Below are 25,242 nucleotides of genomic sequence, written 5' to 3'. Positions count from 1 at the left end.
AGAGTTGTAACCGCCCGATTTTTAGCTAGATTTATTTTAATTACTTTTAATTGTGTTTGTGTGTGATTAATTGTGCTTGTGTGTATTTAATTGTCGTCGGGTGCATTTACGTGGATTACCGTATTAGAAGGGTATTTTAGTCATTTGACGGGTAAGGGTAAAATGGTAATTTTGGTGAAAATCATTTTAATATTTAGTGAGAACCCTTATTTTACTAAGTTACTAGTGTAGTGATTAGTTTTTACCGTTAGTGACCGTTCGTTACATTTTACCGTTATTAATTAAAATATCGTTTGGAGTGTAGTAATATTTTTGGTTTGAATAGAAATGGGTTAAGCCCACTAGAAACTAAGTTAAGCCCATTAAGGGAGATAACATTAGGGTTGTCATAGGAAAATATCTTTCATTCACTTCACAAAACATTTTCCTAGAGAGAGAGGGAGGTAGAGAGAGAAAGAGGTGAAGAGAAGAACAAGAGTGTTGAAGGGAAAGCTTGGGGAATCAATTTGGGTGACCTAGGAGCTGAATTGAAGCAAGGGTTAGAGATAATCAACTTCAAAGGTAAGGGGGTTAGTTATTATCATAATCATGTACAATCTTTGCATTTTCTCATGTTGTATGAAAATGGGTTGGTGAACAATTGTTGTTAAATTCGTGCTCTTGCTGTGATGCTATTTTCTTGTGCTTTAATTGATGATTATGGTATGTTTATGGGTGAAATTACATGTTTCAAAGTATGTATAAATGTTAAGTTATGAAATTATGTTTAATTGATGAAATTTGATATGTTTTGATTGAAAAGAGATGTGATTCATATTCCATTAATGTGGTTATTGTTAACTGATGCTATTGTAAGTGAATTATGATTTGGGTATACTTAATTGTGGATTGATGATGAGAAATAAATTGTTGTTGGTGGTTTTGTGAAATTGGTGAAGTTGAGTTAAGTGTTCATGTGAAGGACCAAAATGAACTTTTTGATATATATATGGTTGTTGACTGAAATTTTGTTATTGTTGGATGAATTGAACCTATGAGAATTTCTGTTTTCATGTTGTGGTTATGTTAGTTGAGTCGTTTTGGAGAAAACGGGTTTTTCGTGTGAAATGTCGATGTTTAAGCGTTTTCGCCAATAAGTGATTATGTGAGGTTTTGGAAAATGACTTTTGGGATGGTTGAAACATAAAATTTTTATAGATTTTGTTAGAGTCAAGTGTCAGGATCGTGTAGGTGAAAACGGCATCAAAATCCAATTAACGGTTTGCATTTTACGCGCGAAATGTTGAAAAACGCACTTTTTGGAAAAGCTGTAAGCGAACAGGCCAGAAGCAGACTTCAGAAGCACACTTCAGAAGCATGCCAGAAGCTTCTCAAGAAGCGAAATTGCCAGTTCCAGCATCCCCTGTTTCGCGTTCTTGCGTCTTTTCACCTATTTCTGTTTCGAATTAGCCTTTGGTCTAAACATGAAAGTTTTAGAACTTGAGTTATGATCAAATTACTACACATGGGTCATGTGGATTTTTGTGAAAACTTATCGTAACTTTTTCTTTAAGCCGTGCAACTTTTCCAAACTTGATATTTGGTTTAATGAAGTACTTAGAGTGAATAATTGAGTATGCATTTATGTATTTGGGAATGGGAATGTGTTGATGGTTTAAGAAAATATTTTGAGTGGAGTAGAATCGGTGAAAACGAGTTTTGAGCTAAATGTCGTTTTGTCTTGGTTTTTCTCATACGAACTTGAGCTATCCTTTGAACTAATTTCTAATAGTTTGTAAGTGGCTTAAGTCCTTGGCTACATGATTGATTAAGATTGAATTGTAGGATTTCAAATATGAATAAGTTGCCTTACTTTGAAAATTATCGATGTTGGCTGTTTGCCACATGATTTTGACTTTGTCGGAAATGTTTCTTTAGCAAATTGTCTTGTGAGTTATTGAGACTATTCTTGTATGACTAAGTGAAGTTGTATGAATGAATGATTGTATTGAATATGATGTTTATCATGAGATGTATATGCTATCTTACTTGGAATATGAGAATGCTTGAATTGGTGAGCTATATGTGATAGTTGATGTTGAATGATTATATGTTGGATATGATATTTATCATGAGATGTTGTATGTTCTCTTACTTGGAATATGAGAAATGCTTGAAATGGTGAAACTATATGATATAGTTGATGTTGAATGACATTGTTGATTATTGATAATCATGTTGAAGTGTGATGGTGAATACTATGATTTAATTGTGTATGGGCATGTTTTCTTGATAATGCAATGTTGTGGAGATAATCAATATAATTGGGTGTTGTCCTATATATTGAGTTGAGATTGTGAATTGTTGTCGCATTATTGAGTCCTTATACATGTCCATGCATCATAGTCGTTGTTGCTGTAAAAGGGATGACTCTTTTACTTCGAGATTATTGTAAGGCAGGTGTGAGCCCTTACATTCGATGTGCAAGTGGCATCGAAAGGTGACGACCTTGTTGAGATTTGGTACCACATGCATTTATGTGTCAATAAGTGCATATCATAGCATGAGTCCTATGTGAAATATGTGATTGATGATGAAATGAGATGAATGATTATTGATGATGTTTGTGATTGATGATTGTGAATGAATATTTGTGAATTGATATTTATTCCTGATACATGTGAATGGTGATTGTTCATGAAATATGATTAATGATTGTTCATGGCTTATGATTGGTGATTGTTCATGATGTATATGATCGGTGATTGTTCATGATGTATATGATATGTGATTGTGTATGAATAACTGTGAATTAATTATTATTCATGATACATGTAATTGGTGATTTTTCATGAAATGTGATTAGTGATTATTCATGATACAAGTAATTGGTGATTGTTCATGAAATGTGATTAATGATTATTCATGATAAATGTGATTGGTGATTGTGAATGAATAATTGTAAATTGATAATTGTTCATATGATTGATGAATATTGATGTGAGATATCGGGGTGTGATGTAAGTATTAATGTGTAATTATTATTGATCAAGTGCGTGATGTTTAAATTGAAATATTCATGTTAACTGTTATTTGGATTATGATAATGTAATACTTACCCCCAGTGGATCTGTTATGGACCGCCTGCCTATCTGTATGGATGGATAGACGTTGTGCAGGTTTAGTTGCTTGGTGAGTTCTTGTGCTTGGTGGATATCTGGAGCTTTCTCCGATATCGGTGTTTAGATGTTTAGTCGGCTCTGATCTAGGCTTTGTTGTGTCGGTCTAGATTATCTTTTACTTTGGATTTTGTGATGTTTGGAGATTACCCGTTTGTTGGGATTTTTGAGATGTATCTATGTTGATGTAATTTATTGATTCATAACATGTATACTTGGATTTACTCTGGTTTATATTCCGCTGCGACTATTGAGGTTTATATACATGTTTATTGGTTTTTGAATTTTGAATGTGGTGTAGCCTCTATTTCTTGAATAAATGTATTATTCGCATGTTTAATTGCTTTAATAGAAATAGGAGCGTTACAGTTTACTCCCCGGCAGCGGCGCCAAAAACTTGATGAGATAAAACCTCAAGTGCACGGTCTTACCGAAGTAGTATGAAAAGAGTACTATCGTTCCGACAGGGAGTAGTTTAATTCAATTAACCTTTGATAATTATTAGAGGAGAAACGAGTTGTAAGTTGGGGTTTTCAAACGATTGAAAGATAATAATATAAAAGGAGCCTTAGGATCATTGGTTCATCTAAATAGCAAGTCCTTCACAAGCCAAACTATAAGCTTATAACTTTATGTTAGACCTAATTTCTCAAGACAGTTTCTCTTTTGTTCCTCTAGCAACCAAGTCTATTTCGCTGACTTGATTACTATTAGATTTTGGTTCCTCTAACAACCAAGCCTATTTCGCTGACTTGATCATTATTAGTTCCCTTGAAGATCGAAACTATGTGTCTCAAAGATTGCAAAGACTATTTCGCTGCCTTTGCAATCCTTGTCTAAATTCACTTGTTCGAATATCAAAGCTCCACTTTCGTTTTATGAATTGATATTTGAAATAATGGATAAACAATTATCAAACCCTCCACTTTCGTTTCGACAGTTTGATAATGATTGATCCATGTTAAAGCGGTGAATTTAGATAAGAAATTAGGGTTACATAAGATTAAGGCTTAGAGCTTGGCTTGATTAGGATTATGTCATTTAGACTTATCCAACAATCCCAAGACAAAGAGAAGTCTACTCACTCATGTTCATCGTAGACATGGGGAAGAAGAGAGAAAACATAAAAGTAAATGACAAGAAAGTAAAAGAAAAGAAAAGAACTTTTATTAGAAAGACAATTGTCACTTATTGAATTCCAAGAAAAGATGAATATTTGTGATGGATAGCTACTCTATTTATAACATACATTCGACTTAAAATCTAAGCAATTACATTACTAGAATGTTCCACAAGAAACTGCGGGCTAAAATAGAGTAGCTTAAAATCTAAGCAAAAGCAGCAAAAGTGACTCTGGAGGGTGGCACGGCCGTGCCAGGCTTCTGACTTTGGGGGAGACATATTTTTGTCTCTGAATCTTCGTATTTTCGTACTAAATCAGCTCCAAGTCCCTTTCTTTTGCTCCAAGACTCAATCCATCCAATATTCATTTCTGAAATAAAATAAAATGCAATTTATAGTAAACTATCTTAAAAAGGAAATAATACTAATATAAAATAAAATAAAATCTAATTAAAACTAAACTAAATAACATATAAAAATAGATAATAATTAACTCATCAGAAAGACACTAAAGAATGATATCTTGATCTTCGAAATATATGATGATGGTATCATCTTTGGATCTACCAATGCCGCTCATTGCAAAGAGTTTTCAAAAACCATGCATGCTGGGTTTGAGATGAGTATGATAGGAGAATTAAAATTCTTTCTTGGTATTCATATAACAACATCACATAATTTAATTTCATCATTATATAGTTCACATCATCATGTCAAAGCATATCAATATGTATTCATATTATCTCATAATCACATTCACCATCATTGTATTTTCATAACAAATCGTTCTACATCATCAAGTATACTTCATTAATAATCTAATAAGCTCACAATCAATTCATAACATATAATCATCATCTTTATTCATCCCCGTAATATAAACATCTTCATTCACATCATCAATATAAATATAAATTTCATTTATATTCAACATATCATTATATAATCATATCAACATGTCATATTATCATAACATCATTGTCATATATTTATCACACCAATTCACATATTTAAATTATTCACAATTTACACTTAGTTAGACAATACTTCATTAACTAACTCAAGTATTACTCATCACATTCTCATCATTAAATATTTATCATAATATAACCATTTACAAGGCAACATTCCATAATTCCTCAATTCACAACTTAATTCGATTTTCCAATATTCACCTATCTTAAGTTACATGCTCATACATACTTATCTTTCACACATGATATTCCTATGTTGAACATCATCTCATTAGTTCAAGTATCTTAATTCATTTCACAACATTTATTCATTTGAAAACACTAGTTCAATCTAACTCATTTTCAAGTTCCAAAATCGATTCCATTTCATCTCAAAATCACTTACAACAATTCAATACAAGACAAGCATTGATCACATATCAATTAACTATATCCATTATTCATATAATCTCAGCCACAATTGCTTTGATAGATGTTTCATAGTTAATTGTAAAAGTTATACTGAAATTTCATGAAATGACTCATGTATAGTATTTTGATCATAATTCATGATCTAGATGTCGGAATGGAGTCAAATCTAAGAAAAAAGAAAGGTAACATGTCAACAACTTTCATACAGACACTTAAGGTTGAATTAATTCACAAATGTATGAATCGATTCAAGTAGTCAAAGAGAAGCATTGATACGATCAAAAAATGTCTGAATCGATTAAAAAATGTCCTGATGCATTTTGATACAATTCAAACTTTCTTAAATTGATTCAATGGCTTAAAAAAAAAAAAAATTTAGCCTCGGAATCACCCTCAAATCATCCCAAAAATCCTCATTTTAATCCCCAATATACCCAAAGTGTTTAAAATCATTCTCCACGGTTCAAACACTTCACTTAAGCTCTTTCCACAACTTTAGACATCAACTTAAACTTCAACTAACATGGTTTTCACTCAATTCATCATAAGTCTCAAAAACAACAACTTAACATAATCAAACATAGATTTTCACGTACTCAACAAGATGATTCCACTACTTTCACATACCGAATGTCATAGCAATAAGATATAACATCAATTTAACATCACCATCAACAAATTCATGAATTTCATTCAATTAAGCTAAAAACTTATAAAAACCAACTTATCATAATCAAACATGGATTCTCATGCATCAACAACAACTTTTCACAACTTTTCACATAATAATTGGAGCACGAAATTAACTTAATTCAACAATAAATTCATAAAAACTTAAACACACACATAATCCATAACCACTCAATTGTTCACAAGTTCTAGATGGTGAAAATAACCTTACCTCTTAATCTAATAAGCTACCCTTCTATGCTTTAATCACCTTATTCCCTTTTGTTCTTCAAGCTTTCCCCTTCTTGCTCCTATATATCTTATTTCTCTTCTCTCTTGCTCTATTCTCTCTCTCTTTGCCTCTATCTCAAAACTTACCAAATGATTTTCCACGTGAATTTAGTTTGATTCACTTAACTCTTATTGGACATAGAAAATAACACTACATATTCACTTCATCTAACAACCCCCCCCCCCCCCCGACTTACACATTTCTATTTTCTAAATCCCCCAAAGTTACTACTGAAGGTGTGAAAAACACAAGAAGGGGGGGTTGAATTGTGTTTTCATTATCTCTCTAAAAATACTTCTTCTGAAGAAACTTCAGAAGCAGTTTGTGAGTGCTTCTGATGAAATAATCAGAATCAGATTGCAGCGGAAAAGAACAGAGCAGAGAAAAAAAAGACAAAGACACAAGCAGTTATCCTGGTTCCTTCCACAAATCGGAAGTAGTCCAGTCCCCCTTGCACTTCCAAGGAGATTTCACTATAATCACAAAGATTACAAATGCTCAATACTCTCTAAGTATGAGACTTCTCAAAAATGCTCAAGCACACACGCAAGAGTCTTCCAATGCTCAAGTACTAAGCAAGAGTCTTCTAATGCTCAAGCACGCAGGAAAGAGGCTTCTGATCAAACAAAAATACAATGAATTAAGTTTGACTTGAACACTTGATATACAATCAGTGGTGTTCACAATACAATACAATTAAGACTCTAGACTTTTGAATTTCTAAGATGTATCAAATCAGCGCAGAAATTCAGTGTGCTTTGTAGTATCAAATTGACAGAGTTTTGGCGCTTTTTAACTTGTATATCTCACTTTTCAATCTTCAAGTCTTCACTCCTTTATATAGAGGCGTGAAAGAGACGTTGAGATAATTAGCACGTCTAAAGAGTCGTTTGAAATCCTTTGATCATTCACCAGTAATCCTTTGCCTGATTTGGGTGTAGTCCTTTGAAGAATTAGCTTCAAATTCATTCCCATCTTGAAGGCACAAATTCTGCAGGCATAGCTGTTGTCTTGTCTTGTAGCGTGGACAAAACAGAGTAGTGGAGGTAGTGGTTGTACACTTGTACTTTGTCAACACTGTTAACGAAGGACAAATGCTCAGCGCTGTCCAAATGACCGTTGATACCTTCCTTTCAATTCTTCGTTCTTCTTAGATGAGATTGAAATGAGAAACAGCTACTTTGGATCTTCAGTTTGAATATATGGAATAAATGTAGATTCTGGTGATGACTTCGCTTCTGATGAAAACCTTGCTTCTGATTACCTTCCGCTTCTGATGACGTCATCACTTCAGCTTCAGACGCAGTTTTCTTCAGATGCTTAGAATTTCTTTTTCTTTCCATTGTTCTTCCAAGACCTATTGAAATAACTTGAGTAGCCTTTGGTCCTGTACACTTGAACAATTATTAGCAAAAACCAATTGACAATTTTTTATACCTTGTTATCATCAAAACTTATTAAGGTTCATTGTGAAACACATTTTGTTCCAACAATCTCCCCCTTTTTGATGATGACAAACAATAGTATTTAAAATGTTCAATTGTTGTTGATCTAATTAATAAGTTGACCACTGGGATAGAGGTTTGTAAGCTCCCCCTGAGTCTAATAGATCTTTAAGGTGAGGTTTGTAAGCTCCCCCTGAGTTCTATTCTTATTAATTAAATTTCAGTAAAAAAAATATACATAACATATCAGAAGTATTAAAAGGTTTAGAAGTGGTTCTGAGCAAAGTTCATAAAAAAAACTTAATCAAGTTATTATAAAGGGGCTTAGAGCCTTATAATACTATACATTTACTCCCCCTTTTGTCATCAACAAAAAGTAAGTAAAAACAAAAGAAAGAGCAGCATAGCAACAAAAGTGTATCAGAGCAAACAGCATAAAAATGCAGCAAATATTATCAGAGTACAAAGCTTGTAAAACGTGTGATTCAGAAGCAATGATAACATTTATAATAGACAAGTTAAGATACAGAGTCAAAGCAACTAGAATACTTAGAAGAAAAAAAATAAACAAGCAAAAAATTGGGTGTGCAACTAAGGTTTGGCTTGCTTATACATCTGTTCCAATAAATACTTAATTTGCTAATCCTTCTTCTGAAGTTGTTCATCCTTTGTTGTCAGTCTACTTTTCAACCCAGCATGAATTCTAGCAGTCCTTGAAATGTACTCATCTTCTGGATAGAAAGGAGTGTTGGCTAACAAAGGCACATAATTCAGCTCTTTCACTCTAGCTGCTTCATGCATATCATCCAACATTCGTTTCAGCATTGCAGAGTGAGATGAGACACACTTTGTGCTCAGGTGATCCAGCAGCTCATTGAAACTCTTCTTTAAATCCATCCACTGATCAAGATAGTGAATAGGAGGTACAGGAACTGTTCTGCGAAGAATCAGTGTCTGAATCTCATCACTGAGCCTGATAAGCTGTTCATCTATATACTCAGATTCAAGGATAGAGTCAGGGATGGTTGAAGGTTCAGATTGAGTTGTATGAGATGTGGAGGGTTGGTCAGAGGTTGTTTGTTGTTCTGTTGTGGTTAAGTCTATTATTGAAGGTGATTCTGGTTGTTGTTGTTTTGTTGTTGTTGTTGGTTGTTGTTCAGAGACATGATGTTCATGAACAGATTGTTCAGAAGCACCTAGCTCTTGGTCAGAAGCAACCTGTTCAGGAACAGTTTGTTCAGGGATGATTTTAGTGTGGGTTTCTGTTTGGGTTTCCAAAACAATCTTTTCAGGGACTGTCTTAGAGGCTTTTTGAGGTGTAGGTTGCATTTCACCACCTAGATGTCTTTCTAGGTTGTGAAGGGTTGAGGATTCTTGTTGTTGGGGGATTTCTGAAGTAGTTGCTTTTGAAACTACTTCAGAGGCTCTTTGTGGAGTTTGGTCATTTTGTGGGTTTGTTTGGTTCGGTTCTTGGTTGGGTTCAGGGTGTTGTACACTAACAGCATCTGGAATTTCTGGATAAAGTGGGTGAGTAGCAGGCAAATTGAATTTCTCACAGATTTTAATTCTGTTCTTAGAAAATTCAATTTGAGTTTGCTCATAGTCAAATGTTCCATTGTCTGTTAGTTTGGTAGGTTTGGTATTTAGAAGTCTTTCTATGTGTTGACTAAGGGGTTGGTCATCTGATTCAGTGGATGATGATGAGGGTGAAGAGGGTAGAGTAGGAATCTGAGTATAGATATCAGTTTTGGATGAAATACCTGAAGAGTGAGCTTCTGGATGAGCTGCTTCTGGAGCTTTTGAAGCAGGTTCTGAAGAAGTGGCTCCTGAAGCTTGCTTATTCTTCAAGGCTTGTGATAGCAGAGTTGCTCCATACTGAACAGTTTCTTGTTCTAACTCAGATGCTAAAGCAGTAATGTTAGGAGTAGGCACATACCCTGCAGCCTTGAGACGCTCATCCCTTTGCTTCTCATACAGCTCGTTCATCCGTTTCTTCTCTTGTATCTTAGATGCAGCATACTCATCAGCTCTTCTCAGTTGATCCTCAGAAGCTTCAAACCTAGACAAGACTGTAGGCCCAGTATTTATAGTCCTTTTTGCTTTCTTGGGACTTGAGTCTTCTTCCCAGTTTTCTTGCAGCTCTTCCAACATTTCCTCCTTGCGTCCTTCACCCGTCTTCAGACTTCTTGATCTCTTCCTTTTTATGGTTTGAAGAGCAACTTCTCTTTTCTTCTCAGGAATCTGAGGTTGCTCAAATGCAGCTTGTTCAGATGCATTTTGAGTTTCAGGCTTTTCTGCTATTTCTTGACCACTTCTGGTCCTTTTCCTGATCAATGGGACTTCATCCAAGTCCTCCACTTCCTCTTGAATGGTGAAAACAGCTGGTTTTTCCTTCTTAGCTTTCTGGTGCTTCTGAGCACCCTTTTCAGAAGCATCACCAGCAAGATATTCCTCCTTGGTGATCAGCTTTCTCTTGGATTTTCTACCTTTGGCCACAGGCAGTGCACCACCAAACATTTCATTAGGGACATCTTTCAAATCAATTTTCTTGTTATAAGTTTTGTAGAAGTCCATTATGTAAACCCTTTGCACATCCAGGGGATCTTTCTTGCAAATGGGGATGAGATGAGTAATCAAATCAGATATTGCATCAGATTCATGCATGTCAGTATCTAATTTCTTGTAGGCTTCTGCTGGGATCAACTTCATCTTCACAAGTGTTGATCCATTGATTACCTTCCCAGTGACTGCTCCCAGCTTCTGGTTATCATAAATGCCAACATCCTTTAAGGCACTTAGAATTCCTCCTTCCTGAAAAATCACAGAGAGCAGTCTTCCATAAGGAACATATTTCCTGTTTTCCTTCTGACTTTTTCTAAGTTCCTTGATCATGTACTTGAACATGTACTTAGGAACGTTCATCTTGGTTTCTTGAGTGATGGTGTGATGCAGGAAAACCTTATGTCCAAGTGAAGGTTGATCACTTCCTCCACCTTTGGGAAAGATGTTCTCATTTTGAATTTTCAAAAGCAACTTCTTCTCCATGCTTAAGGTGTTCTATGATTGAGCAACCTTAGACCCATAAATGGTTTCATTAACAATTTCCTTCCAGGAGCTAGTTCTTGGATTAGGAATCTCTTCTCCAAAGTATTTACCAAAGGTATCCCTTCCCATGACTTGAGCAATCATTTGTTCATTTATAGTTACTGGAATACCCATGACATTTGATCTTATTTCTGTACCAGTGAAGGAGAGTAAACCCATTTCTTCTCTGGTTTTTCCCTTCAGAGTAGGGTCAACCAAAATCAACTGAGCTTCTTCTTGTCGAGCAGCAACAACATCAAAGATTGAAGCCCTTACCCAGAATTGTCTGACCAGAACTTCATAAATTGGACCGTTGAGAAGACCAAAGTAACCCATCAACTGCTGTTTCTCATAGAACTTTGTCAGGTCGCATCCATGGAAGGTTAATGAGGCGAAATCCACTGGGTTTTCTGCTTGAATGATTAACTCCCATTCTTCAATAGACATAGTTCTTCCTTTTATCTCATAAGCAGGAGTATCTATTTCCATGTTTGAGGATGATCCAGGAGCAGAACTTGAACTATCCATTGATTCGAATGAATGTTTTAGGGTTCTAAGGTGATTGAGAGAGGATGAATGCGCTTACTTCGCAGAGGGTTGAGAAGAAAATAGAAAGTATTTGTTATGAAGTGAGTAGTGTGTGAATTGACTTAGTGTTTTTAGTAAAACGTTTGCAATTCAGAAGGGACAAACAAACATAGCATTAATGACAAATTGGGGGCGCGTGTTAGTATGTTTAAAAACAAATAAAACATCATTGCCCTTTTTTGTTATACTCCAATACAAATAGACCACGTCAGAGACTTTTCAGAAAACTAACCTTTGGGTAATGGGACAGCTGTTACAAAAAGTAACTGCCAACGTTCCCACTAGCCTTGCTATTCAGAATCAAAGAATACTGCTTCTGAAGCTTTAGTGCTGACGTCATCTTCAGAAGCACATTTTCCTCAGAACCTCCGTTAAGAGCTTCTGATGGACCAGATGCTTCTGAATAGACTTCAGAACCGAACTTCTTATTCAGAGGCAAGCAATTTTTCAATCAGACACAAAGTGCATGTTCAAATTTTTCTTAATAAAATCAAATCTTTCAACAGATAAAGGTTTTGTAAATATATCAGCCCATTGATGTTCAGTATCAATGAATTGTATATCTAAAATTCCTTTTTGAACATAATCTCTGATAAAATGGTGTTTGATCTCAATATGCTTGGCCCTTGAATGTAGAATTGGATTCTTTGACAAACAAATAGCAGCAGTATTATCACAAAAGATGGGAATACTGTTAGCATTAATCTGATAGTCTTCCAACTGATGTTTCATCCAAAGTAGTTGTGTGCAACAACTTGCAGCTGAAATGTATTATGCTTCTGCTGTAGACATAGCAATAGTTGCTTGTCTTTTGCTTGCCCAGGATATCAGATTCTCTCCCAGGAATTGACAATTTCCACTGGTTGATTTTCTTTCAATCCTGTCACCAGCATAATCAGCATCACAGAATCCAATCAACTTATAATCTAGGGATTTCCTATACAGGAGTCCAAGATTAGTTGTTCCTTTCAGATACCTGAAGATTCTCTTAACTGCAGTTAAATGAGATTCTCTAGGATCTGATTGAAATCTTGCACACAAGCATACACTGAATAAAATATCAGGTCTAGATGCAGTGAGGTATAACAGAGAACCAATCATACCTCTGTATAGCTTCTGGTCTACTACAGTTCCAGTATCTTCTTTGCTTAAGATGCAGGTTGGATGCATTGGAGTGTTCATCACTTTACAGTCTTCTAGCTTGAACTTTTTCAGAAGCTCCTTTGTATATTTTGTTTGATGAACATATACTCCTTCTTTACTTTGGTTGATTTGAATTCCAAGAAAGAATTTCAATTCTCCCATCATGCTCATTTCAAATTCTTCCTGCATTAGCTTAGAAAATTCTTTGCAAAGAGATGCATTAGTAGAACCAAATATTATATCATCAACATATATTTGTACAATCAAAATGTCTTTCTTAAGAGTCCTTCTGAAGAGTGTAGTGTCAACTTGTCCTCTTTCAAAATCATTTTTAATTAAGAAATTACTAAGTCTATCATACCAAGCTCTGGGAGCTTGTTTCAAGCCATATAGTGATTTCTTAAGTTTATAAACATGGTCAGGATGCTTAAGATCCTCAAACCCAGGAGGTTGTTTAACATACACTTCTTCTTCAATGACACCATTAAGAAAAGCACTTTTGACATCCATTTGATATAATATTATGCCATGATTAATTACATAGGATAGAAGTAACCTGATTGCTTCCAATCTTGCAACTGGAGCAAATGTTTCAGTGTAATCAATGCCTTCTTGTTGACTGTAACCTTGAGCAACAAGTCTGGCTTTGTTTCAGGTTACCTCTCCTTGCTCATTCAGCTTGTTTCTGAATACCCATTTTGTTCCAATAATGTTCTTCTGAAAAGGTTTGGATACCAGATCCCACATGTCATTCCTCTGAAACTGATTTAGCTCTTCTTGCATAGCTAGTATCCAACCATCATCTGAGAGAGCTTCTTCAACAGTTTTAGGCTCAATTATTGAAAGCAATCCTATTAATGACTCTTCTTGTCTTAAATGTGATCTTGTTCTTCTAGGACTATCTTTGCTTCCAATGATTAGCTCCTCAGGGTGTGAAGATTTGTGCTTGAATTTAGGTTGAATAACCTGCTGAGTGTTATCTTGAATATCCTCAGAAGCATTTTGTATTATTGGACTAGGTTCTGCTTCTAAAATAGACTCAGCTTCTGGAGTAGTTTCAGCTTCTGGACTAGATTCTGCTTCTGAATGCTTTTCAGAATCATAAGGTTGATCAGATTCTGATGCATCTTCAGAATCAGTTGTACCTGCATTACTTTCACTTTGCTCTGGAGTTTTACTTCCAGGCTCTCTATCATCAAATTTAACATGCATAGATTCTTCAACACAATGTGTTTCTGAATTATACACTCTGTACGCCTTTGATCTTTCAGAGTAACCTAAAAAGATTCCTCTTTGAGCCTTGACATCAAATTTCTTCAGATAGTCTTTAGTGTTTAGAATGTAACAAGTACATCCAAACTGATGAAAGTAAGAGATATTGGGTCTTCTTCCTTTAAAGAGTTCATATGCAGTTTTCTCCAATATAGGTCTGATATAGATCCTATTTTGAATATAACATGAAGTATTAACTGCTTCTGCCCAGAAATGTTTAGCTAAATTGTTTTCATGGATCATGGTTCTGGCCATTTCTTGTAAGGTTCTATTCTTTCTCTCTACAACCCCATTTTGTTGTGGAGTTCTAGGAGAAGAAAATTCATGGAGAATCCCATGTTTTTCACAAAAAGATTCAAATGGCTCATTTTCAAATTCACCACCATGATCACTTCTGACTTTCAAAATTCTCAATTCTTTTTCAGATTGTATTTGAGTGCAGAAGCTGCTAAACACTTCACATGCATAGTCTTTACTTTTAATGAATTTTACCCAAGTCCATCTGCTGTAATCATCAACAATGACTAATCCATATTTACTTCCATATAATGATGCAGTGTTAACTGGTCTAAAAAGATCAATATGGAGTAATTCTAAGGGTCTTGAGGTTGATACAATGTCTTTGGATTTGAAAGAACTTTTTACAATTTTCCCTTTCTAACATGCACCACAAAGTGCATCTGAATGATAATCAATGTTAGGCAATCCTTTGACAAGTTGTAACTTGCTAATTTTAGAAATTAATCTCCAATTAGCATGTCCCAATCTTCTGTGCCATACCCACTTTTTATCATTCAATGACAGAAGGCAAACTACCTTCTGATCAGCTAGATCAGAGAAATTAATTTTATAGACATTCTCAACTCTCTTTCCTTTGAATGTAATGGATTTGTCATCCTTGTTGACTAGTGTGCAGTTGGTCTTACTGAACATTACATCATACCCATTGTCACAAAATTGACTAATGCTCAATAGGTTATGCTTCAGACCATCTACTAGCCACACATTATTAATTGAAATGGAGGAGTTACCAATAGTACCTGTACCAATGATTTTTCCAGTTTGGTTTCCAACAAACTTCACTTCTCCTCCATCTTTCATGGTGAGAGTAAGGAACAAAGCTTTCTCTCCAGTCATGTGCCTTGAACATCCGCTGTCTAGGTACCATGACCTTTGTTTCTCTTTTGCCCTTAGGCACACCTGCAGTTTTAACCAATTCAGATTTAGGTACCCATATCTTCATGGGTCCTTTTGGGTTAGTTCTGGAGGTTTTACTTTTCCTCCCTTGTACCTTGAGGTGAGTGCTGGATAGCTTCTGATCATTCAATACTTTAGGTTTAACACCTTTGGGTATTGTTTTCTCAGAAGCAGTAGCTGCTTTGTTCTTCTGATCCTTTGGCTTTGGGATTTTAGATTCTGGTTTAATCAGATTCTGAGGAACAGGTTCTGATCTTTTCAGAATTTTAATCTTTTGAGTCTTAGGATCAGATTTTGTCATAACCTTAGACTTGAGTTTTTCTGGCTTTGATGTGATCTCAGCCTTCGAACCAGAAGCTTCAGGTTCTGACTGAACACCAGTTATAGCATTTGTACCTTCAGGCACAAAGGTGGATTTCAATCCATCCTTGATACAATCACAGTAGCTCTTGAGACTGTATTCTTTGGATTTCTCCTCAGAATATCCAATCCCTTTGCCTTTGTTCTTGTATGTGCTGTAGATCATAGAAGCAACTTTGCTTCTGTCTATTCCAGCCATAATAAAATCATCCAAGGCAATCTCATGTTTATTGCCTGAACCTTTATCACATTTTTCTTGTAGCTTCTGACAAAGACTCTTGAGTCTATCTTCATATGTTGTTGATATGAGGTTAAACCCTTTGAGTTCTTCTTCAGAAGCTTTTAGTTCCAATAGAGTTGACTTTTGTTGTTTCATCAAATCAACATATTTTTCTTTTAAATCTGTCAACTCATTGGTTCTGTGTTCAAACAGTGATAAAAGTTCTTTTAGAGAATCAACAAGTTCTTGTCTAGGGATTTTGGAATATACCTCATTTTCATCTTCTGAATCTGATTCAGCTTCTGATACTGCTTCTGATGATACTGTTGCCACTAACCCCACGGCTGCCTTAGCATCATCATCAGCTTCTTCTTTATCAGAACCAGATTCACTATCCAAATCTTCCCAGGTCGCCATCAAGCTCTTTTTGATTTGCTTTCTGAATTTACTGGAGTTGAAGCTTGATTTCTTGGATTTGCCTTTAAACTTCTCCTTCTGAAGATCAGGGCAATCAGCAATGAAATGACCAGGCTTCTTACAATTGAAGCATCCCTTCTGATCTTCTTTCTTGGAGTTCTTGTAGCTACCTCTCTTGCTCAAAAATTTCTTCTGCTTCCTTGCCAGATACTCAAGCTTGTTGGACAGCATAGCCATTTTTACAGATTGATCTTCATCAGAATCTCCATCAGGTGATTCTTCTTCAGATTCACTGGCTTTGTAGGCTTTGGAAGATTTTGAGATCTTTCCTTTAGATGGTAAAGCAATGGATTTACTCTTCTTAGAGGTTTCATGCTCATTTAAACTCATTTCATGCACTTTGAGTAAGCTAACAAGATCTTCAACACTTAAAGTATTTAGATCCTTAGCTTCCTCAATAGCAGTTACTTTGGGTCTCCATCTTGAAGGTAAGCTTCTCAAAATCTTACTAACATGATCAGAAGCAACATAGCTTTTCTTCAGTATTTGCAATCCAGAAACTAAAGTTTGAAATCTTGAGTACATTTCTTCTATACTCTCATCATCCTTCATTCTAAAAAGTTCATACTGATGAACTAGCATCAAAGCTTTAGCCTCTTTCACCTTCTTGCTGCCTTCAAAGTTTGCACATAGTGAAGCAAACATAGCCTTCGCAGTAGATTTGTCACTCATCTTCATGTATTCGGTGCGAGGTATAGAAGCCATAATGATTCCTCTTATCTTGTGGTGTTTCTTATAAAGCTTCTTCTGAGCAGGAGTATGTATTCTTCTGTCTATAGCAGCTCCTTCTTCATCTAAATCCAGATCATCAACTCCATCTTCCAGTATGTCCCATAGCTCTTCATCCAATCCCATGATAAAGCTGTACATATTTGTTTTCCACCATGAAAACTCTTCTGGATCTCCATTAAACTTTGGAGCTTTTCCAGAGTCTGTTTTCTTGTCAGCAGTATCATAGTCATGCTTGACACTTGTGTATTTTGTAGTAACTGATTCCTCTCCTCCAGACATGTTTTTCTTTTGGATCTTGAACTGTCACACGGTTAAGTGCTTATGATAACAGAGCTTGCTCTGATACCAATTGAAGGTGTGAAAAACACAAGAAGGGGGGGTTGAATTGTGTTTTCTTTTTCTCTCTAAAAATACTTCTTCTGAAGAAACTTCAGAAGCAGTTTGTGAGTGCTTCTGATGAAATAATCAGAATCAGATTGCAGCGGAAAAGAACAGAGCAGAGAAAAAAAAGACAAAGACACAAGCAGTTATCCTGGTTCCTTCCACAAATCGGAAGTAGTCCAGTCCCCCTTGCACTTCCAAGGAGATTTCACTATAATCACAAAGATTACAAATGCTCAATACTCTCTAAGTATGAGACTTCTCAAAAATGCTCAAGCACACACGCAAGAGTCTTCCAATGCTCAAGCACTAAGCAAGAGTCTTCTAATGCTCAAGCACGCAGGCAAGAGGCTTCTGATCAAACAAAAATACAATGAATTAAGTTTGACTTGAACACTTGATATACAATCAGTGGTGCTCACAATACAATACAATTAAGACTCTAGACTTTTGAATTTCTAAGATGTATCAAATCAGTGCAGAAATTCAGTGTGCTTTGTAGTATCAAATTGACAGAGTTTTGGCGCTTTTTAACTTGTATATCTCACTTTTCAATCTTCAAGTCTTGACTCCTTTATATAGAGGCGTGAAAGAGACGTTGAGATAATTATCATGTCTAAAGAGTCGTTTGAAATCCTTTGATCATTCACCAGTAATCCTTTGCCTGATTTGGGTGTAGTCCTTTGAAGAATTAGCTTCAAATTCATTCCCATCTTGAAGGCACAAATTCTGCAGGCATAGCTGTTGTCTTGTCTTGTAGCGTGGACAAAACAGAGTAGTGGAGGTAGTGGTTGTTCACTTGTACTTTGTCAACTCTGTTAACGAAGGACAAATGCTCAGCGCTGTCCAAATGATCGTTGATACCTTCCTTTCAATTCTTCGTTCTTCTTAGATGAGATTGAAATGAGAAACAGCTACTTTGGATCTTCAGTTTGAATATATGGATTAAATGTAGCTTCTGGTGATGACTTCGCTTCTGATGAAAACCTTGCTTCTGATTACCTTCTGCTTCTGATGACGTCATCACTTCAGCTTCAGACGCAGTTTTCTTCAGATGCTTAGAATTTCTTTTTCTTTCCATTGTTCTTCCAAGACCTATTGAAATAACTTGAGTAGCCTTTGGTCCTGTACACTTGAACAATTATTAGCAAAAACCAATTGACAATTTTTTATACCTTGTTATCATCAAAACTTATTAAGGTTCATTGTGAAACACGTTTTGTTCCAACAACTACCAACTTCGCTAAGCACCAAAATACCCTTAACTCCTTAATCCCTAATAAAAACCAACTAATCCAACAATTCAAACAAATCAAACAAACAAATAAATAATTAATTAAAAAATTAAAATAATAATAACCAAAAAATGGGGATGTTACAGACTTTAACTTATAAAAATGACTGGAAGCTGTAAGTGGCAAAAAATATTTTTAAAAAAATAGTCTTAAACGTTTCGTTAAACCATCCAAGAGTAGCAACAAAGTATCCTTAAAAAAAATTCTCCATACATAAATTCAATTAGGGAAGTAAAATTAATCAATCAATGACTTAATAAATAAAAGATGACCAACTTCAGTAGAACGCAAAATATGTGCAAACTACGTAGCACAAACAATACGTTGAAACAAACATAATTGAGAAATTAAAAATTGAAAGACAAAAAAAACAAATTAAAATTCACTCCTCAATAGAAAGCGGACGTTTCTCTTTAGGCCCTCCTAATATCTCTAAGTCCTTCTAAATACATATTCGGTAGTTATCTACCAGATATTTTTTTTAAATGAACATTCAATAGATAATTACTGGATATGTGTACTAAAGGAATCTTAGATATTGAGAGGAGCCTAAAGAGAAACACGTATGAAAAATTAAATAAGTCAACGGGAGTTTCCATCAAATAAAGAAACACCGTGACTGTTTTAGTTTTAACGCTGTTAAAGTAACATGGTCTTTCTATCATTTGGTAAAGGGTAAAAGTCTATTAAAATGCAATAGGGGTGTTGGTGTATTTCAAGACATTGTTTGCAAATTTGGAACAGAAGGTAGGGTAGAAATTTTCATTAAAAAAAAAAGATGAAGTGACAATAAGAGTTTTTAAAGGGGAGGATTTTGGAAGACTTAATTTTCTTCGTAATAAAATTTAGGATTAATAATGTTTTATCCCCCTGTAATATAGGTCATTTTCGGTTTTCGCCCCTGTAAAATATTTTTTTTGAATTTCATCCTTGAAATTTGAAGATTTTTTGGTTTTGGACCTTCATAGAAAATTTCACCCCCTGTAATTTGAGCAAATATAGGTTTACCCCCCTTATAATTTGAGAAAAGTTCGGTTTAAACCCCTGTTAATTTGAGCAAATTTCGGTTTACCCCCTGCCATATCTTCGATTTTGTACTGTCAAAATTCATGAAGGTCCAAAATCAAAAATCTTCAAATTACAAGGACGAAATCCAAAAAATATATTTTACAGGGGGTAAAACCGGAAATGACCTATATTACATGGGAGTAAAACACTATTAACCCTAAAATTTATTTATTTTTAATTTGGGTAAACTAAGCTTCAGGAGGATTTAGAAGAGTTTATATGAATTCTTCGAAATAAATCACTGAGAAGTGTTATTTGAACAACCATTTGGTTGACAACTTTTAGGACAACCATAATTTATAAAGAAAAAATTGGTATTTGCACGAAAACCAAAGCAATAGAGAGATAAAGTAAAAAGTAATGTGAGTATGAGAGAGAAAGTTGTCACAAAAGTTGTCATAAAATGGATGTTCAAATATCATTTCTCTAAATCTATATTGTTATAATATTTTTATAATTAAAAATATATTAATTATAAACATTAACTTATTGCTCTTTTCAAAAAATTATTTTTTTAAAAAATGTGAAAGTTTTATTTTCTCTTATTTTCCATCCTCAATGCCCTTTCCACTCTCCCTTTTATACTCTCAAATAAAGTCTAAAGATACCCAAAGGCAATGAATGCAATTTCTCGAAAAAATAACTATATTGGATTCGTCTGTTGTCTGTATTTAGTACTACTTCCGTCGTTAACTATAAACATATTTGACTTTTTTAGGTTCATTTAATTAATTTTCCCTAAAAAAAAGAAGGTTCATTCAATTAATGATGTATGTGGTTCATAATTAACGGCATACATTATTAATTGAATGACCTTAACAAGTCAAATATGCTTATAATTAACGACGGAGCAAGTATTTGTTTAATCGTTGACAATGGATGGAATGGAACCATAACAAAGAACAACAGTAATGCTAGTGTGAAAAATTATTCCAACGTGGATTTCATGTTCCCTGTTACTCTCCACAACTTGATTGCACACAGATTCATTGCATGTAAAAGAAAATTGTGATGGTTCAAGAACAATCGTTTTCAGTGCTTGGCACGATTCCTTCACAATCATTTACACTCAAAATATTGCCAATTAATAAATGATATCTAAAGCTAGCTGCCTAATGATCATCTTAATGTTGCACTAGTCATCAATTTGTCCCAACATGTTTAAGTATTTAAAGAACTTTGGGTCTATAATATAATATGAATAACACTCTCCACTACTCAATAAGTGTCACATAAATTAAGCAATTCCTAAATATTAAGGTCACATCAATTAAAGAAATATCCCACGTCCTTTACTGAGCATCTATTAACCTTTTTCACATATATTATGAGAAGTTAGTGGTGTGATTGCATACATTTTGTGTATAAACTGCTATTAGTACCATTTATGCATAGATATATTTATATTTGACCTTTCATATTCTACTATGTTCAGGAAAAAAATATATATGCATCTAGTGATATTTTTTTTTACAATGAGTGTTTATAGTTAGGTCAGATGGATTATTTTTTTTTGTGGTGGCTGGGGTTTAAACCCAGACCTTATATATTTTATGCATTGTCCATACCAACTGAGTTACACTCACAAGAAGGGTGGATGGATTAGTTTAAGTGAAGATAAGGAGTTAATTAGGGAGTATAATTGAATTTGTGTGGGAGGACCAAGAATCGATGCCCACATGACACATTATTGAGAGGCGTGAAAAACTATTGTCTTTTAGCTAACGTAAATATTTTAGCAAAGATTAATCTCATAGCTGATTCAAATGATCTCGATTACGGTGGTTTTCTACCAATTTTTCTTAAAAAAAAAAATCTTTTTGAAAATATGAGATTTATTGTGGGAGTACTATACCTCAACTAATATGCCTTTTTTTTTTTAATAAATTAACGTCAAGTTTATATCTTTATATACAATCATTACAATATATTTTGTGTATTACTATTATTGTGTCTGTGAGAAGGGCACTTTAGTAGAAGCTAAAGTACGAAGTTATAATCTTTGTTTCTTTAAAAAATAAAAATTGAGACCATGATAAAATAAAGCACATATATATAATACAAATATTTAATTAGAAGAGCCAAAAAATATAATTAATAAATAACGTTGAACTCTCCATGATGATGAGTGTGACAACTTTGATAATACATAGGAACAAAGGAGACAAGAAAAAGGGATGATCTTATCAAGTCTTGAGCCCCACATGTGGTGGAATTGAGGGATGCTGTTGAGGAGCTGAATCCAAGAAAAATATATATAAATATTCAATATTGAATCATCATCACATTAAGCATCAATGCAACCAAAAACAAAATGCAGGGATAGATAAAAGTGTCACTGTTCTATACATCACTGTTACATTTTATTGCTTTAGGGAGTGAAGGTGTGTCTGAAGTTTAGGCGTCGGACATCAATATGACTCTGACACAAGTCAATAATACATGTTAATATTTTCATTTTCTCGAATTTTTATCAGTGTTGACGTGTTTGTGTCAGTATTATGTCTGCGTCAGTGTTTTATAGGTTATTTATTCCTTATTTTCCAAAAAAAGAAATATCTTGGTCAAGAAGATTGAAGCCATCCCATGGGATAAATGAATCCATACTATCAACCCATTGTTGCAATGAATTTTGTTGAAGGTAAGAGGATTCATCAATAGAAATGTGGCTAGTATTATCAAGAGAGACAGAAGAACTAGAAACAGAATTTGCACTAGTGTTGGTGTCTTGGCTCATCCATGTCTCCAAGTCCAAATTTGAACATAGCATTTCAAAATTGTTCAAAAGTTCAGAAGTATCATCCCAAGCCACTTTGTTTTCTTCTCTTTTCAATTCCGTTTTGGTCATTTCTTTTGTGCCATCACTTACCAAAGATTTCATCTCCATATTTTCTTCAAACTCTTCTGAAATATTTGGTTCTTGGTTAATAATATTTTTATCATCATCAAGGGTTTGTTGCTTTTGCTCAATTGGCTTGTGGTTCACTGGGTCTAATCCAAGGAACTTTAGCTTCTTCTTGATTTTTGTGTTCCAATGGTTCTTAATTTCATTGTCTGTTCTTCCAGGAAAATGTGAAGCAATCTTTGACCACCTAAAAAAATGTGTTTCATCATGTTAAAAAACATACATTATCGATCCATTGATATTGTTTTAAAACCAATACTATATTCATATTTCTCACTTTTTCGCATACACACGATCTAAAACCCTCGACCATAGTTTTAAATTGTGATTTGCAACCGTAACATTACAATTTGAGAGGTCTATGCAACTACATTGCAATTGTGGCCACATGACCGCATTTTACTACAATATAAAGGATGTAACCATAACCGCAAACTATCACAGTCTACTTAAGAATTCCAAGTGCGACCGCAATATAACGATTTGATTTTGAGAGGTGTCTGCAACTGCAATCGTGGTTGTATCTTTGCATTTATCCATATTTTACAGTAGCATAACCACAATTGTAATTTAAAACGATACACTCAACATATTTTTAGACCAAGATAAGTTGATGTATAAAATTTTATTCTACTATTGTGAATAACTTAGGGGCCTTATATATGCAAACCTTAGAAAGCATAATGAAATTTTAGAAAGCATATTGTTGTACCTGTTACCAAGACGGGCATGTAGCTGTATAATTTGATCCTCTTCGATTTCAGTAAAACCACCTCTCTTAAGGTCAGGCCTCAAATAATTAATCCATCTCAATCTACAACTTTTTCCACATCTTAGAAGACCTTCAAAAATATGCACCATGTTAGAAACACCTTTTCAATGAAACTTATCTATCAACTAAAAATCATGTAAAAAAAAAAAAAAAACACTTTTAATTAAAATATTTACCTGCAAGTTTAGGAACCATTCTCCAACAATGAATCCCATTATTAAGGATAAAATTCACAAGCTTGTGATCTTCTTCAATTGTCCATGGTCCTCTCTTCAAACCAACTTTATCACAACATGGTTGTCTTCCCATTTTTTTTTTTTTGAACCTCTTAAGTCTTTGAAAAATATCAAGATATCACGTAAAAGTTAGCAAGTGTGATGACATTCAAAGAATGACACTTTAATAGATACTTGAAATTCAAGCAAAGATGCTGCCAGTTCATACAAACATTTAAAAATAAGCATGATGTCGTTAGAGGGGGGAGATTAATGATTGGTCGGAAAGCACTTTTAGTTGAAAGCTAAAAAAGCATGTAAGGTTTTGTTATTATAATGGCTTAATTAATGATTTGTTCCTTAAGTTATTTGTTGGTTACATTTTGGTCCCATAAGTTATTAACGTTACAATTTGGTCCCTTAAGTTGGTATATGTTACTCAAATAAGTCCTCACCGTCAGTCTTTTGCCTAAACGTCGTCTTAACGGTTTTGACTGTGAGAATTTATTTGGTTGACGGAAAATTACTTAAAGGGACCAAATTGTAACGTTAATAACTTAATAGACTAAAATGTAATTAACAAATAAATTAAGGAACCACTTCATTAATTAAGCATATTAAAAAAATGTTTGGTACTCACCACTTCTTGTAAGAGACAATTTGAAAGAGTCCACTTAAACCTTAACAAAATAAAGAAATTGTAGAGGTGAATGAACCAAAACGTGAGAACCCCTCGTTGACAATTAATTTGATTATTTGGTACCAAAATCTTCTGTTTTTTGTACCAATATTTTTAAAACAAGATTAAAATATTGTGTTTGATGGGATTCCCTGGACCCTTAAAGGCTGGCCAGTTTTGTCGTAACAGGCAACCTACAAAAATTCATCTTTTACATAGATGCCTTCCCTATTTATGACCTAAATGTTTTGAAAATATTCTACCCTTAGATTCACTTGAAAGAACTTGGAAACTTCATGAATCAAGTAAGTTTGTGGTCAATAGACTCCATACGATATAGGAAAACCATACTTGAATTTTAAATAAAATGTACATTGAACTTGGAAAAGGACAGGTATATGTTTAAATTAGACATGATGAATCATATTTGAGTGTCATCATTCAAAAGTAATTTTGTTTGATTTCATAATTATAAGACTTAAAAAAAATTCTCTAAATATGATTCTTTGCAAAAATTTCATCAATTTGCCTTAGATTTATTTTTTTTTGAAAGAATCAATTTGCCTTAGAATTTGAAATGTCGATATTGAATACTACATACATCTATTTCAATGTAGATGAGTTATGAGTATGACCTATGAGGTAATTAGAAATTCTAGAGAAATTAAAATTGTAGGCAATTCGAATGTTTTATTTGAACTCTCTTCATTTCTAAATGTTTTTGTTTTAATATAATTGTTAAATTATTCCTTCTTAAAAATTTAGAACCAATTTGCAAGTATT

At 34.2% G+C, this 25,242-nt stretch overlaps 1 protein-coding gene across 1 annotated transcript; it reads right to left on the bottom strand.

The window, feature by feature from the left end:
* Positions 1 to 21,997: 21,997 nt before the first annotated feature.
* On the bottom strand, positions 21,998 to 24,013 carry LOC120576847 (myb-related protein 315). The gene is made up of 3 exons (XM_039827403.1): positions 23,742 to 24,013; positions 23,506 to 23,635; positions 21,998 to 22,980 (listed from the first exon to the last, which is right to left on the bottom strand). Exons 1-3 carry the CDS (start codon positions 23,872 to 23,874, stop codon positions 22,425 to 22,427), a joined length of 819 nt encoding a protein of 272 aa, XP_039683337.1. The 5' UTR covers positions 23,875 to 24,013; the 3' UTR covers positions 21,998 to 22,424.
* Between the last annotated feature and the right edge of the window lie 1,229 nt (positions 24,014 to 25,242).

This window comes from Medicago truncatula, chromosome 7 (assembly GCF_003473485.1).
Source record: "Medicago truncatula cultivar Jemalong A17 chromosome 7, MtrunA17r5.0-ANR, whole genome shotgun sequence".
NCBI lineage: Eukaryota > Viridiplantae > Streptophyta > Magnoliopsida > Fabales > Fabaceae > Medicago > Medicago truncatula.
This window is presented reverse-complemented; position numbering and strand designations above follow the sequence as displayed.

What these genes read in the sequence shown, in the direction of transcription:
- LOC120576847 (XM_039827403.1), bottom strand. Translation starts at nt 23,874, where the DNA reads ATGGGAAGACAACCATGTTGTGATAAAGTTGGTTTGAAGAGAGGACCA. An exon ending in AATGGTTCCTAAACTTGCAG is followed by an intron (nt 23,636 to 23,741) that starts GTAAATATTTTA and finishes ATATTTTTGAAG; the next exon opens with GTCTTCTAAGATGTGGAAAA. An exon ending in CATGCCCGTCTTGGTAACAG is followed by an intron (nt 22,981 to 23,505) that starts GTACAACAATAT and finishes ACATTTTTTTAG; the next exon opens with GTGGTCAAAGATTGCTTCAC.